Here is a 16801-nt window from a genome sequence, read left to right as displayed (position 1 = left end):
TCAATGATAAAAAAAAAAAAAACTATGATCAATCATGCCAAAGCAAAGGGAATTCCCTTTCTACCTTTCCATTCTTTATAGAAAATATGAGAAAACTGTTACCACATGAAGCAGTGATCAATAAGTAGGAAATCAAAACATGTAGGAGGAAAGTACTATATGTCGTATTAAGCAGTCAGTTAATAAAATTATTGCATTCCTTAATTTGTACCTTATAGGTACTTAACAAATGTTTACTAGAATAAAACTGAACTAATTTCTGAAAATGCGTTCTTATCCATAATCGGTTTAATATGTGGTCTGTAAATCTTATCATTTGGGGTGCACTGACTATTGAAGGGAATCTCACTGTTTTTGTTATCATATTTTTTCCTCTGAATTATCCTATGTTATAATCTAGCTCATTTATTGCTTATCTTCTTGTCCATGATTTTAAAAACTAATTTTCATTTTAGACCACCACAAATATCTTCTTAAATAGCTTTTTTGAAAACATTCCATTTCTTCTTCAGTAATACTGTACAGCCTCACTGATGTGGTATAATTTGGGAAAAGCTCACCTAAATTAGTAAAACCTTCTGAATAGTATGTTATTTTAAAATATACATGCTAAATAAATGATTTAGCAGTCTCATAACTATGGCTCTCTTAAAAGTACTTGTGGGTGCTTGAAAAGTTTGCTCGTGGCATAGCACTCTTAATCTGTTCAGCTCCTATAACAAAACACCGCAGACTGCGTGGCTTATAAACAGCAGAAATTCATTGCTCACAGTTCCGAAGACTGGAAGTCTGAGGTCAGGGTGCCAGCACGGTCCAGTGAGGGCGTTCTTCGAGTCACAGAGTATCTTCACATGGTAGCAGGGACTAGGGATATCTCTGGAGCCTCTTTTAAAGGACACTAACTCCATTCATGAAAGGTCTACCATCACAACATAAACACTTTCTGAAAGGCCCACCTACTAACAAACACCATAACTTTGGGAGGACGGAATTTCAGCAAATGAATTTGGCTGGGCCCAAACACTCAGACTATAGCAAACAAGAGGGCCTCGATTTGAACTTGGTCTATCAGTGACACAATCTGAGGAAAGCAAAAGCCACCATTGTGTGAGGTTGGCCTAGGTAATGATTCTCTGCTGTGGCTGCACATTAGGTTCACCTGGGTTCTAGCAGGGACTGACATCATGAGACATCATATCTGGGGTAGAGTCCAGCAATTTAGATATTTTTAGAGTTCTTTATGTAATCTTAATGTGATGCTGAGGTATAGAATCATGGGACTAGGTAGTGCAAGAAACAGGGTGATAACTCCTATAGCACTCTGGGATATCCCAAAATGTTGTATCTGACAGGTATGAGCATCAAGAGATGGTCAGATAATATTTGACCTACACTGTTGAATCCTGGAGCTGAAAGGGACCTGAGCAATCATCTAGCACAATCTTTGTAATGACTATTTAATTTTTTTTTTTTTTATTTAAGCACGGTCGGTATACAATAAGGTGATTCACTATTTATATACCTCACAATGTGATCACACTAAGTCTAGTAAGCAATGACTATTTCATACTATGAAGGATTTCAGTAGCATAAATTACTATAAAATTTCCCTACCACCCAAATATTGGGTAGAATGCCCATGACATTTGAAAATGTGTTGTACTATTGCTGAAAGAAGAGAAAATAGACCATTTTGGTAACATATTTTAGCTGTAAGTAGTCCATATTGCTACCCAAATAAGGTCAAAAGGGAAGAGCAGGCAGACGGTATATGCGGGCCTGCCTGCAGATTGCATCCCTGGCAGTTATGACCATCCGGCACTTCTCCACATTATTTTGTCATGTACAGATAGAAGAGATAACTGTTTTCCTTAATTTGAATACAACAGTAAATTAGCTGACATTTCCCTCCTTCCTCTGTACGTATCTTATGCTGCTTCAGCTTCCTCACTTCCCGAACATCCTCTGGCTTTCCCACTTCCACGCTCATGTTTTACAGCCCTCTCCTAATTTCATTACCTGCCCTCCCGCCACACACACACACACACACACACACCAGTGTGTGAAAAAGAAACCTCAGGGATTCTTCTGGCTCTGTTTCAGAATCTGTGATACTGTAAACTTGCATTCCAATACCTTTGAGGCGACTTAGAGACCAAGTTTATTTCATTTTTATATTCAACCAGTAATTAGCAGAAGCCTATTTATGTGAAGGTGTAGCAACAGTAGGTAAAATGCTAAGCGCTTCAGGGGATACAGAACTATACCCCAGTACGTGCCCTGAAGGAACTAACATTCTTTGCCCATTTTTGTTTTATGATTTATTATCACAAGATCTTAGTCTCTCTACAGTTTTGCTCAATACCTTATTGATCAGAAAATTTATGCTAAATGAATTCTCAGTTGGAGTAACTCAATCCCTCAGCCTTTCTCTGCAGCTTCGCTACTGAGTTTCTGATACAGAATCAGATAAGTAGGTCAGCTTTTACCAGACTTATTACCCAGCATTTTCTTTCTCTAAACTTCTCACACAGCACAGCTATTCTTGTCACTGACATAGAGACAGCTCTTTGAATGACTTCTAACTTCTTTGTTCCAGCTAAGATTAAGCAAGGTCCTCTTTCGTTCCACAGAATTCACTCCATTTATGACACTTTTGAACTGCTCAGTTTATCATGTAGATTTTGAAGCTACATAACTTTAAAGTATTTTTAAATTTTAGTTGATTCTCCTTCTTATTTTCAAGTAGAATGTTTTTTACTAACCTAAAAAATGACAACACTTGTTCTGAGTAGGATTCATTCAGAAATATGCAACTCTTTGACTAGTCCTAAAACATAGTGCAGTCACAATAGCTTTAATACCTTGGGCACGCCACCACGTACGGCATAATCAACGGGCATTCAGTCATTGTTTGTCTTCCCAACTTGCAGTAGTTATTTTTAAGGCCCAAATATTATACAGATAATATTCATTATCTAATATAAAACTATTTAAAATACCTCAATAAAATAGAATTGTTTATTATCCACAAAGAAATGTAATCAAATGGAACCAACTTCAGCCAGGCAAAGACCGAGGACACAGAATACGGTTCCCAAGCTTCCCTGGCTTCACTCGCTAAATGTATCTCATTAGCCCAAAGGACATAATTACCCAGGGCTGAGGGAAAACAGGGTCGCAGTCAAGGCTTGTCATGATGCTAATACCCACATCAACCAATGCTGCATTCTTCAAGAGATTCACAAGGTGTCAGAGTTGCTCAGGACCAGGAGTAGATAAAAAATAAATATTCTTTCTTGGGCCTTACAAGTAAGGGCAGACTCTGACGAGGAGGTTGATGCATTCTTATAAAATAACTAAGGTCTAGAGGATGAAAAATTAATTTTTGTGGTATTTGATATTTTTACGCCAATTAAAAAATAAAAATCTCATGGAAATTTATATTCTAATCATAGAGCAAAATTATATATCATTTTACTAAATATTTGTTCCTAAGAGTTATCGCCAACAATTCCAAACATGATACAGTTTATGAAAAAATAATGTGTCTTGACTTTCGACAAACACCTATGGAATGCCTGTTGTGTACCAGGCTCTGGGAAAGAGCTCCCAATCAAACTTTCCCCTTATGTTTGTCATTATTTATCACTCTCTTCTTAGACTAGAATTAAGATCTAAAGAGCCTTTCTGTCAGATTTTTAAATTTATTTACTTACAAATTACATTTTAAAAATTATCTTTGGGATGAATATAAATGCAGAGTTTAAATCTTAGTGACATTTATGGATGCTGATTATTATGACATTTAAATAACAATTTGTAATGTACCTAATAAAGCTCTTTATTGTTTTAAATATCCAAAAGAGGCATTTAGTACCTTCACCATGTTGTGTAACCATTACCACTAATTCCAGAATATTTTCATCACCCTGAAATTCCTTCCTCGTTAAGCAGTCATTCCCCATTTTCTCTTCCTCCCAGTTGTTCAATACTATTTGCTCAAGACACTAGTCTTTTTCTCCATTGAACAGCCTTGGCACCTTTGTCGAAAATCAAATGACCATGATGTATTGCCCATAGTTTATTTCTGGATTTTCCATTTAATGCTATTGGCTTATATGTTTATCCTTACAGCAATACACTGTTTTGATTACTGTAGCTTTTGAAATCAGGAAATGTGACTCTTACAACTCTTCTTTTTAAAGATTTTTCTTGGTTCTTTTGGGTTCTTTGCAATTCTATATGAATTTTAGGATCAGCTTTACCATTTCTGTAGGTCTTTAATTTCTTTCAGCAATGTTTTGTACTTTTCAGTGTACAAGCTTTGAACCTCCTTGGTTAAATTTATTCTCATTATTTTATTCTTTTCAATGTTATTGCAAATAGAAATTTTCTTAATTTCTTTCTGATTTTTTTTTTTTTACCAGTGTATACAAATCAGCCAACATTTGTGCCTTGCTCTGGTATCCTGCAACATTCCTGATTTCGTTTATTAGCTCTTTCTTTAAAGTTTTTTATATGATCGTGTAGCTGCCAATAAAGAGTTTTACTTCTTCCTTTTTAACTGGATTCCCTTTCTCTTTTTTTGCCTAATTGCTCTGGCTAAAACTTCTGATACAATGTTGACCAGCACTGGTGAAAGTGGCCATTTTTCTAATCTTATAAAGCTTTCAATCTCTCACTGCTTAGTATGTTGTTAGCTGTGGATTTTCATGAATGCTTTTTAACAGGTTGAAGAAATTCTATTCCCTTCCTAGTTTGCTAAGTATTTTTACCATGAAAGGGTGTTAGATTTCATCAAATGCTTTTTCCTATCAATTGAGATGATCATGTTTATTTTCTTCTTTATTCTGTTTTTCTAATAATAGCTTTATTTTCATGTCACTTTCCTAGTTTCTTCTACCTGTTGCTACCTTCATTCTATTTGTGGTATATTACACAGATGGATTTTTGTATGTTGAACTATCCTCTAGTTTTAAATAAATTTTACTTTGCATGCTGTATAATCTGTCATTGTCTAATTTTGATATCAAGATAATGCTAGCCTTATAGAATGAATTAGGAAGTGTCCTCTCCTTTTTGGGGGGAAGAGTGTAAGAAGCACTGATGTTAATTCATCTTAAAATGTTTGGTAGAAATTATGATGACTCCATCTGGTTCTGTACTTTCTCTGTTAAAAGGTTTTTGGTTCTTGATTCAATCTCTTGTTATATTTATGCTTAGATTTTAAAAATTTTTTCCTTGAGTCAGTTTTGGTAATTCACTTGTTTCTGGAAATTTGTTCATTTCATGTAGATTATCTAATTTGTTGGCAATAAAGCTTACTTTTGATGAATAAATTTGGTTATGGTTCAGTCATCCAAAATACCATAAAATGTATCTAATATTTATAAAACTTGAAATGTACATCCTGTTTCTTATATTTACTTTTTAAAAGCAAAATGTATATAAAACGCCATAAGAGATTTAGGCAAAATTTACTCCAATACTGAGAAACCAAAATTTTCTAACAGGAGTGTGACTGAAATAAATTTACTTCTAAAAAGCATAAACCTTCATTTTCCTTTTGACTCAAAGATTCCCCACATAAAATGAAGCTCTCTTTTTCTATCTAGAAGCAGGAAGAAGTGTGGACCTGGGCCAGAATGCCTGAATCAGAATCCCTGCTCTACCACTTACTTGCTGTGTATAATCTTAGGGTTAACCTCTCTGTGCCCCAGTTTCCTCCTCTGTAAAAAATAATAACAGTAATAGAACTAACCTCATTAAGGTTGTTGTGAGGATTAAGTGCATTCATGCATGCAAAAACTTGGTTTCTGGTTCATAATAAGCATTCAATAATTACTAGCAAATATTATTTTTCATAAGGTGATCATTATTTGGGGGTAAAATAAAAAACAATTAGACATCTCAATAGAGGGACTAATAGTAAAAGTCAAAGCAGCAATGTTGGATGATGGATACAAGGAAGAACCATATTTTCCTCTAGATTTATAAGACCTTGGACAAGGAAAAGAATAAATGTTTTGGCAAATGCTGTCATTAGAACTGATATACTTTACTAGTATCCAGGAAAACAGGTCCCATTGACAGCAAAACTGCATTAGAGAGGCCTTCTAGTGGGGGGAAATCAAAAGGACTGTTCTAATGAGTCCCACACAAAGGAAAGGAAGGTCCTCAGAGAGAATCAGTTCCTTCACTTAAACATGAGCCTGGCTCCCCTGTGGGCACAAGGAAGCAGACAGTGGATGAGCATTCAAAGGGCTGATCACAAGGATAAGTACTTCCTTTTAGATGACAGGTCTAAACCTTCACAAGAAGGGATGCTGTACTGAACGTTTCCACTTTAGAATTTTTTTTGTTTTGTTTTTTATACCTTTTCCTCTTCCCACTTTCCTAAATATATATATCTATATCTATATCTATATATATATATCTATATCTATATCTATATCTATATCTATATATATATATATATATATACTCTAGAGCTGATCTCTCCTTGTTAGGAATGTAATTGAATTCATAAATATAATGAATATATGAAATATTATTGTATTTGTCACTATCACTATTAGCACCCACACTGGTAAAATAACTGCAGGATTTGTTTTCGGAATAGCAGTACTCATTTTTTTGATTTCCAAAGTAGAGAGAATGTAGAAACATTTCATGAGCATTCAAAATTAGCTCAAAAAAAATGTTTGTTCTAATTTTTAAAGAAAGCAACTAAAATAAAGGTTACCCTTATATAAAATGTGAAAATATACTAACTATAACGCTGTGTTTTAAAAGATGGGCATTTAGTTTATACTCATTTTATATTGATATAAGTTAATGAGTTATACCTTAAAGAATTTTTCATAAAATATTACCACCCAGTGTATTTTTGCATATAATAAACAATTCACTTCGAGTATTAACATTCACAGATGTAATCAGAGTTTACAAATGTACAAAACTTTGGGTAATAAACACTTTAAACTTATTTTTCAAACATTCAATAAGCCCATCCCCCCCCCATAAACTGTTTGATTACAAAGAAGCATGAAGTGTTACTAACTGCAGTAAAACATAAGAAACAAGGCAGGGGAGGCAAATAACAGTTGAGAACATCAGAATATCTAACCAGTTTTTGTCAATATCAAAAGACAAAATTAAAATATCTTTTATAAAATACAATAAATCCATATAATTATATACTAGTTGGATGAAAGAACATTACAGGGTATATAACATTTATTTTCTCTACATAAATTTGCATATCTTAAATTTAATGGAAAACATCATGTTTCAATTTCAATTTGAAAATATCATAACATTTAGTTCTTGGTGAACCTAGAACTAATAGGATGAATATTTAAACAGACTCCCAAAATCATATCATGTTTTCATTTGGTCATTATTGTTTTAATTCAATGTTTTTCTGTATTCATTGGACTAACCCTATTTTAGAAATAAAATCTACAACCAAAGCACATACAATACAGCTATTTCCGAAAAAACTAAATAACAGTCTTGACTATGTCATTAAAAGAGTGGTTATGGTTAAACAAGCAAGCAAACAAGTGAATACAAATTACTGCAACTCATGTATGATAAAGTTACAAAGCAAAATGTTGTAAGTTTTATCTGGTATAATAAGAGAAATACAGATAGTGTGAGTAAAATGTGCTTGATTATTAAGAAATGAAGTTCCCGATTATCACTGGGCTGTGTTTAGGACACTGCATTTGTCTCATTTTATATTTGGAATGTACGTTTATAATCTACCAGCTGTAGTTTTGATTTACTAAGAAATGAAAGTGTATAATCCTGGTTCATCCTCCTTTGTTTTAACATCTTCACTTTGAGATAGAGCACTTTGTGCCCAGGAACGTGGCAATGCAAATTTACCAAAAAAGTCTCCACTGATAGTAGAATAAATGTAGTAAATTCATAAAAGAGGATATCTTCATTTAGAAATCAAAGCACTAAATTATAATTTTACTGTCACTACACAAGCCCCAGCTCTTCCTAGGCACAATGGAGCGACCTAAAAAGAAACAAGAAGATATATATGTTAGGTTTGTAGGTAAAAACGTTGATAATAATACATCAGTTGGTGAAATATTGAAATAGTCCATACTTGTCAGCAAAGATTTGCTGCCTGGAAACCCTGTCGCCCCAGGCCTACCACTGGCTTGGTCCCTTCCCCAAAACCCTCCCGAAGTCAAACTTTCATAGACCAAATTGTTTGGGGCATACCACGTGATTATGTATTATTCATTTCTCTTTAAAGGTGATTTTCTTTTTTATTAATTGAGATAAAATTGACATATATCATTATATTAGTTGCATATGATTCAATATTTGTATCTTTTACCAAAAAGTGTTTTTTTTTTTTTACTAGCTCAGGCATTGTTCTACATGAAACATGACATTTTGGCCAAAATGATATACAGTATAGATGTGAAGAAATGCTGCATACTTAAAAGCAACTTAGTGACTAATATGGAGAAAATACCAAGTATTATCTAGAGAGGTCCTTGAATGAGAAATGTTACCTCAGAGAGAAAAGGCCAAACACATTGCATACCTGGGATCCACTTACTCCACAGAACCAGAGACTTCACATTTATTGGCTGCCTTCTCTGTGCATGGTTAAAAAGTCTAAACCCATTCTACTGCTTGTAAGCAGAGTAATTAAATAATAAATACCATCCATTCAACTCCCTAACAGTGGAAACAAATCTGATGAGTCAACTCTACGACAAAGAGAAGTGTGGGGTGCTAGGTGAAGGAATATTATTATGGATAAGGAACATCTCTTAAGTCTTTCACTTATTGTCTTTCACTCATTGTTCTTTTTTTAAAACCTACCCTAGACACTAGGCAATTCACAGTGGAAATGAAAGTGTGAAAAGAATAGTTTTTAAAGAAGGACTACTTTGAGCACAGTAAGGATCTATGCATTTCACCTAAGAGAAACAAAACACAGCATTTGGGAAGGATGACTAATATAAAATATTAAGAAAGTCTGCTTTGTACTTATATACATGGGGGTGTGTCATAAAATGTTTCTGTCAAACACATGATATTAAAATGACTTCCAAATCGGTTGACACCTCCACCCCTGGACCAATGAGCGCATTTTAAGAACAAAGCAGATATCAGTTGTAAGAGAATTCTCAGTGGTTTTGATCACTGTTATATTTCCTTGAACAAATAGCTATTTAAAAATCATATCTACTTACGATATTCTAGGAGTGACCCCTAAGTCATTTAAATCAAAGCATTTGTTTGTAATTAGCAGCTTTTCTCAAAACACCCAAGACACTAAGTCTCTACATTATGAATAGCAGATGTTGTCATGACAACCAACTAGAAAGTTTAGCTTAGAGAATTTGTTAAACACAATGCAGTCACCTCCTGCTTTGAGTCAAGGCTGGTAGAGGAGTGGGTGGTGGCTTAAAAATTTGTAATCTCATTTTGTTCCTTGGATCTGTTTTGTCCATTTGTTGGAACACTGAATGGAAAACATTTATTTTCCAGATACCATAGTTTTAAGTTCACATTGAGGTGTTTTAAAATAGTAATAGAGGTGGCATGCACACAAAATAACTATGTGGTCATAGATTATTAATTCCGATACAAAGTGATTTAGCATCAAGTATTAATTATCTGTAATAATAATACTGGGTAATAGATTTCCCTTATAACTGGCCTAAATCAAATATATCTCAGAGAGGGAGACAGTCTTCTCTCTCTTTTTGGGCAACTTGGTTACCATTCACAACTACTTCTGGGAAGGCTGATGGGAGGTAATCACATAATAGCTAATAAAATCCTGTAACTCTAACTCGAGTCCTTAAATTGTCCCTTCCTCCCTCCACCAAGAGATCTCATTTACTTAAGTCACTTACTTGAGAAACAAGATCAAGGTCATACAATCTAAATTCCTTTTTCTATCTCTCTTATAAACTCAGTATCTATACTCATATTCACACCTGCCTCTAGCCTCGGATTCTCTTTACTTTCATTTCTATCTCTATTTTGAAAAAGATCCTTGGCTCAAATTCTAACTCTGCCATTTATTTGCTGTGTGACCTTGGATCGGCTATGTAACCTTTATGTGTCTCAGATTTCTCATCTGATATAGTGGGGGAAATAATAGTACTTACCTAATAGGGTTGTTGGGAGGATTAAATAAGTTCTTTCAAGTGCTTAGAACAGAGCCTAGTACATAAGATGTGCTCGATAAACATTAACTTTCCATCATTGTTTTAAATTTCATGCCCTTCTAACTCCCTCATTTACTTTTATTCTCTACTTTTTACGCTGTGTGATGGCTTCTGCTTCTATAATATTCTCAAAGGTCCCTAAAAAGCTTCATGAATGACAAATTACCTCCATTCCTTCTTATAATGTTGAAACACTCTCTTTTTCTCTTTAAAGACTCTATTCTGTTACCTTCTAAGACTCTCTGATCATTCCTTTGCTGTTTTCTTCAGAAGCTGCACCTCTCAATCTGACCCGGTAAGTGTAGAAAGAAAAGGATAGCACTTGGTAACGCCTCTTGAATCCATCTATATATTTAACTCTTTAAGCCTTACAACTGAGCAATCTTTTAAATGTTTTTTCTTTTATCCAGGCTTCACTTCTCCTGCCCCTAACCCAATGTATCCTATCCCCAACTGCTGCCACATGAACATCCTATTATCGTATCACTCTCTTGGTTAAAAGTCTCCACTGGCTTCTCATTACCAAACTCTGCAGTTTGACCTTCACAGCCCTCCATCCGACCCCAACCCTCCTCTCCAGTAAGAACTCTCACTCTACTCAAGCATGGATCCTCATACCCAGCCACGTTTCCTCAATACAGCCTGCATAATTCTGCTCCAGTGACATTTCTTTCATGTTTTCTCATAAAATTTCCTCTTTCTTTCTAGCTTTTTAAATTGGATCGATTCATTAATGCTTAGCTTAAGTTCAACTTCTTTCTCACTGAAGCCCTCTCACGACTATCTTCTTTTTTTCTCTTTGGTTTCCCACACTCCCACGAAGTGTCCCACCTATGCCATGGGACACTCTACATTGTGGGTTCTCCCCTTACACATGCAGATCTTACTTAAGTAGTTAAGTTCTACGATAGTGGGGATTCTCATAAGTTTTGTTTTCTTAGCAGTACTTACCATTGCTTCTTGAAAGAAAACTTTGGCTCAACTAAACATCTGAGTGTCTTTTATGTACCAGATACTGAATTAGGGCACAAAATTCCTGATTCTGTTCTTGGTTATGATGGAAAGAAAGATCTCAAAAGATCATTCCTACAAGTACTAGGCCCACCCAGAAATAGACACAGCTGGAACTCTTTTTGTGACTTGAGTATTTGGTTCAAATTTTTCTACTATCTTTGTTTCTAATTTTCCACAACTCCTCTCCTCCTTTTTTTTTTATGCCATAAGTTTATTTTCAAACATATCTAGTATGCTGAGTTCAACAGTTTGATCCATTTTTCAAGGAGACTGCACTTCTTAAAATGCTCTTCACATCTGTTTCACAGATTAACTAAAATATCCTTATTTCTTAAGCAGTTGGTGTCTTACTATAAAGAGAGGAGCAGCAAACCCAGATCCAAAGTACAAAGTCATCATAGCTAGTAACTGCCATTTATTTTCTACTGAAAATGGCAAATTCTTCCCTGGGCCCTCCTCACAGCAGCTCCTACGGACCACAGAGACTGTGAACCTCCAGATGCTCTGTCCCCACAAGGCGCTGCTGGAAGCCCTGCAGGTGGTACAGGGACTGGAAGCTTAGGAAATGGCGGTAGCACACCAAGTCCTTTTTTCACGACCTTGTTGTCCTACATACAAGGACCAAAAGGGAAGATGGAAAACGGCTCCTCTCCCTCTTTTGTAATCTTCTTGTGGTCCTATCAGCTCTATCAATACTACAACTCCTCATCAATCACCAGCAAGCAAATGGTGGCAGATCAACTAATAATAATTTGTCTGAGTTGTATTAGCTTACACTTTAAAAGTAATTTTGGATTTTAATTACATTTTAAAATTAAACATTCCCTCATTTTCTTATATTTAATGAAGAGATAATTTTACCTTGTTGAGGCCATATATTTCTATATTGGACAAAATTGAGAGGATTTATCTTACCGAAAGAATTACTTTAACAAAAACAGAGTGAGTGTAATAATAAAAAATGAAATGCCATACCTGGGTCCACTCATTTGTCTGGGGATCATAAGCCTCCACTGTATTAAGGTAAGTCTGTCCATCGTACCCTCCTACGGCATATAATTTATCACCAAGTAAACAGACGCCCACGGCATCTCTGCTGATGCTCATAGATGCCACTGCAGTCCACACATCAGTTTTGGGATCATATCTGAAAGAAAATTTTAGAATTGGAGCTGTTACTGTTCTCACAATAATTTACATAAAAAGTTTTGTTCTTTAAGCCTATCTTTTCTTATTATCCACTATATAAAGTACATTTGAGTATATTTTACAGAAAACTTTTAACTTAGTAGATGCAGAAGAATTAAACTATTAATTCAAAAGAGTTAATGTAAATACCGAAAGCTGATTTCAGGTTTTAGATTGCCTACTGAAAATCTGAGGAAATCAATACGCGAAGAGCTACGTAAGATGACTTCGTCTCAATCATGTGGCTGTCCACTTTTTGGACCTTCTATTCCTCTCATGAAGTATGTTAACTAGAACTGCCAAAAGCTATCTATCTAACAGCAGCTATATCATGCTAAGATGACTTATATTGCTTCTAATACCTCTTATATCAATGAACAACTTTTCATTGGGTGTACACTACAGGGAGCCTGCAGTAATTTATGGGGCAAAGTATAAAGACTTCCATATTCCTTTCCTGGATTATACATGTAACAAGCATAGTCTGAATATTTTCTCCCCAATGCAGGCGACATTCAAGTGTAACATTCCTGCTTTCTGAAAAACCAGCCAACTCTGTTATTTCTGTTATTTCACAGAAAGCACTCATTGCTCATTGTCACCAACAACGTTTTGTTTCACTTTTCATTCTTCTTCTAGTTATTTATATTTATTAAATCAATCTCAAATCTCTCTCTCTCTCTCTCTCCCTCCCTCCTCCTTCCTCCCTCTCTTTCTCTCTCTTATTAACTTCTCATTGCTCTTTAAAATCCAAAATCCTTAATAAGGCCTCAAGACTCTACATGACCTGCTGCTACCTCCACCTCATTCTTCCTCCTTTCCTGCCACTTTCTCCACACTGTTCTCCAGCTACAGCGGCCACCTTTCGGTTTTCTGAATGAATTGTACCGCTTTCTGCTTTGGAGTGTTCATACATGCTCCTATTGGCTCTACCTCCTAAATCCATTCAATTTTCTTCATTCCTTGAACTAGACTAAACAGAACAGATGGGAACCCGAACTACTGTCCAAATCTCCCACTGATGTTAGGTTCTTTACCTGGCCCCATACTTGAGTTTCATGAGGTCAGTTTTGATGACTTATTAAAGCTTTTAAGCCTTATTAGGCTTTTATTTTAATATTTCATATTCTTTCATTTTATACCAAAATGTGTTAGAAATGTTCTATTCCCTTTCACTTCTTACTTAACCTCTAACCTCTACTTCATTCTCTCTGAAATTCACCGAGCTCCTTTTCTTACTAGATACAGTGTCCAGTACAAAATAGGTCCACAATAAACTTGTCATATGATTCAATTAATAAATTATATAATCAAATTTAAAGTTTAAGTAGGTAGTAACATGATGAGAGAAGAATCTGAGGAAACTGTTAGGAGACAGACTGAGACATGGCCAGAGCAGATAATCTAAAATTCACAAAGCTCCTAGCACATACCAACTTGCATATGGTAGATGCTCAATAAAAAATTAATTTGTCTGGAAGTATCAGAGGCTTATATTTGTTTTATTATTATTATTATTATTATTATTATTATTATTTTATTAGTTTTCCTTCACAGGAAATTACCTTTCCACACAGTCTGAGAGTCTGGAAGTTAAGTTGGATGCAGGAGCATCGTGTCCTCCAATAGCATACAGCAGTCCGTTCCAGGTGGTTACCCCAACTCCCCCTCGCCTTTTTGACATTTGTGCACACAGTGTCCATTTATTAGTATGAGGATCAAAACATTCTACTGACTTGAGACAAGAACTTCCATCACGACCACCAACTGCATAAAGTCTGTAAGAACAAACAGAACGAAAACTAAGAAATAGTGCTATTATTATGTCTAAAACGAGATTATTCTTCCTTACAGTATTTCTTTGAAATTAGGGTGCCACTGATTACAAGACAGGCTGTCCATTTATGTGCCACTAGAAAGATATGTCACCAATTAAAAGACATATGAATGTCATATGTATGCATATATCAGATATCACTGCATATCATATACATAAAAAGAAAACATAAATGCACATGAAAGCATTGACAACTGTTCACAGCTGCCATCTGTTTGACATCTGTTTGACAAGTCACCCTTGAGCGTAAGATGCATTGAATTTTTAGAGATGTTAAAATGTGTCTTAGAATACTGAGAAAATATGGTGTATAAGTATAACATGACTTATTTCTTAAATAACTAAGAGGAAAAACACTAACCTTCTCTGCGCACCTATCACAGGCTCGATACTTTACCTATATTAATTTAATCATCACAATGATGCTACAAGAAACCATTTATATCCCTGTTTCACAGCTGAAAACTCATGGAGATTAAGAGACTTGAATGGGGTCACCCAGTAAAGATCCAGAACCAGAACAAATAATTACATTAATAAGCAGTTGTATAGTCAACAGTTTTCTGGGATACACTTGTAATAATAAAATAGGAGAATAAAAGAATAGTTTGAAACAATGGTATATAAATAGTGATCCTTCATTAATTTAAATTACCACAGAAAAAAATACTATGTTATCCAAAATAAATATGCTACACTGATGACCTAAATGTTACTATTATATCAATTTTAATTCATTATCAATATATATACTGCACTAATTGGAGTCCTTTTCTCTAAATATATATAAAATATTAAAATATTTGAATATTTAAATATTTTTATTAAGCACAAAACCTTCTTGTACTTACCATTTACTTGGTAAGTTCTTCACAGATATTTTTCTATTAGTTTTTAAAAAAAGAATAAATTCAGTTCATTGCTTATACAAAAGGCCACACATTTTTAATTTATAGATGCTTTAGTCACTATTTAACTATCTTTTTACTTTCAACAAATAATATTTGAACTGTACCAAATTTCTACCCATTAAAACTCTAAGTATTTATATTAGGGTAATACACATATTCTAAAGACAGATTTCATAATTTTAATTCATAATTTAAAGTAGAATATGCCACCCAAACTGGTTCTTAAATAAGATGATCATGCTTTAAACAGCAACATAATGTTGTAGTGATATCTTGTTCTAAACTTAAACTATATTATATGAAAATTAAAATTTATTTGAAATTTTAATTTGTTAAAATTTTTTTCTCTTAAAAACTACTTTTACATGTTATTGTACTTAATATTAAACTGTTCTAATCTTTAACCAATACTTAATAGAATAATTATGTATTGATCGCTTGATTATGGAATATTAGAAGGCAACAACTAGAAAATATCATTAATGAAAAATACATGGACATATACACATACTACGATATACTTCAAAGCACCCTCCCTACCTTCTTCAGAATGAATTCTTGTGTCTTCACTGTGACAAGTGGTGCAGTACAGGGATTAAAAGCATGAACTCTAGAGCCAGAGTCTCTGGATTTGAATCCTGGTTCTGCCACTCATCACTTACTAGCTGTGATTGTGGACAAGTTATTTGACCTCTTACCTGCCTTAATCTCATCATCCATAAGATCTAGAAGCGCTGCCTCATACGCTTATTAATGGTCAAATTTCAAGTTGTTTGAACAGTACCTTATACATGGTATAACGGTTTAAAGGGAAAATGAGTTTTGTCTCTATTTGCATTCTTTTAGAAAAATATCATTTTTAGGAGATGTTAAATGTACAAGTTTATACTGAACTAATATTAAGGGCTAAAATGTATTGGTAACACTTTCTCAAAATCATTATCTCAAACAATAGTCTTTAAACTGTATTCTAAGAAAAGGATTCTACGGAGGACTTGGGGGGCAGGTGGGGGTGGGGGGAGAGGGCCCCAAAATGGTTCATTTTAAATTCAAATTTTAGAAAGTAGTTTTAATTTTCAAAGATATCATATCACTTGGATCAATTAAATACCATGCAAGATTCAGAACTCATCTTTCTTCCCCATGACAATATCTATTACAATAAAAAGAGAAATAATATGTCAAATTGTGTTAGTATCATACTACATATTTTAAATTGTAAGATTTAGGTCTTGGCTTTTATAAGACTTAATACCTGCAAATAGTTGGTAGATATTGTTTAAGATTAAATTTAGGGAAAAAAAAATGTTTTCTCCTACTTGCAAACTATTTGAACTTTTAACTGAAGGTTCCAATTAAATTGCTGTAGTAGGTAAAATAAGTTACCATTTCAGCTTCTTAATTGTGAAACTGGATTTTCTTCATACTGGACAACCAAATCAAAACATATACATAAACTGGGTGTCTTCTACTTTGATTTTATAATAAGTAAGTATTATAAAAACTCAAACTTATAATAAATTTAAAATAAGCTTATAATAAACTTGAACCTCCATTTGCCTTAAGTGTTGAGGTTTTTGTAAGATCTCCTTTGAAAGAGAGATTTTACTGCTAAAAATATTTGT

The 16801-nt window shown here is 34.2% G+C and overlaps 2 protein-coding genes across 4 annotated transcripts in view; both read right to left on the bottom strand.

Annotated features, from left to right (window-relative positions):
• Window positions 1-6885: 6885 nt before the first annotated feature.
• Window positions 6886-16801, bottom strand: part of KLHL5 (kelch like family member 5) — a 61362-nt gene continuing 51446 nt past the window's right edge. For all 3 annotated transcript variants that reach the window (XM_016140676.2, XM_036227616.1, XM_016140679.2), the window contains 3 exons: window positions 13994-14206; window positions 12216-12387; window positions 6886-8038 (listed from right to left, as the gene is read on the bottom strand). In XM_016140676.2, coding sequence (XP_015996162.1) covers window positions 7982-8038; window positions 12216-12387; window positions 13994-14206 — 442 coding nt within the window. In that variant the 3' untranslated portion in view covers window positions 6886-7981. The remainder of the gene's footprint in view (window positions 8039-12215; window positions 12388-13993; window positions 14207-16801) is intronic.
• On the bottom strand, window positions 8368-11949 carry LOC118608445 (cytochrome c oxidase subunit 7C, mitochondrial-like). Its single transcript, XM_036227341.1, has 2 exons — window positions 11853-11949; window positions 8368-11797 (listed from the first exon to the last, which is right to left on the bottom strand). The coding sequence occupies exons 1-2, from the start codon at window positions 11947-11949 to the stop codon at window positions 11565-11567; spliced, it is 330 nt and encodes a 109-aa protein (XP_036083234.1). The 3' UTR covers window positions 8368-11564.

The sequence above is a fragment of the Rousettus aegyptiacus genome, unplaced genomic scaffold (assembly GCF_014176215.1).
Source record: "Rousettus aegyptiacus isolate mRouAeg1 unplaced genomic scaffold, mRouAeg1.p scaffold_m13_p_10, whole genome shotgun sequence".
NCBI lineage: Eukaryota > Metazoa > Chordata > Mammalia > Chiroptera > Pteropodidae > Rousettus > Rousettus aegyptiacus.
The sequence above is the reverse complement of the archived record's forward strand: the minus strand, read 5'-3'. Positions and strand labels throughout refer to the sequence as shown.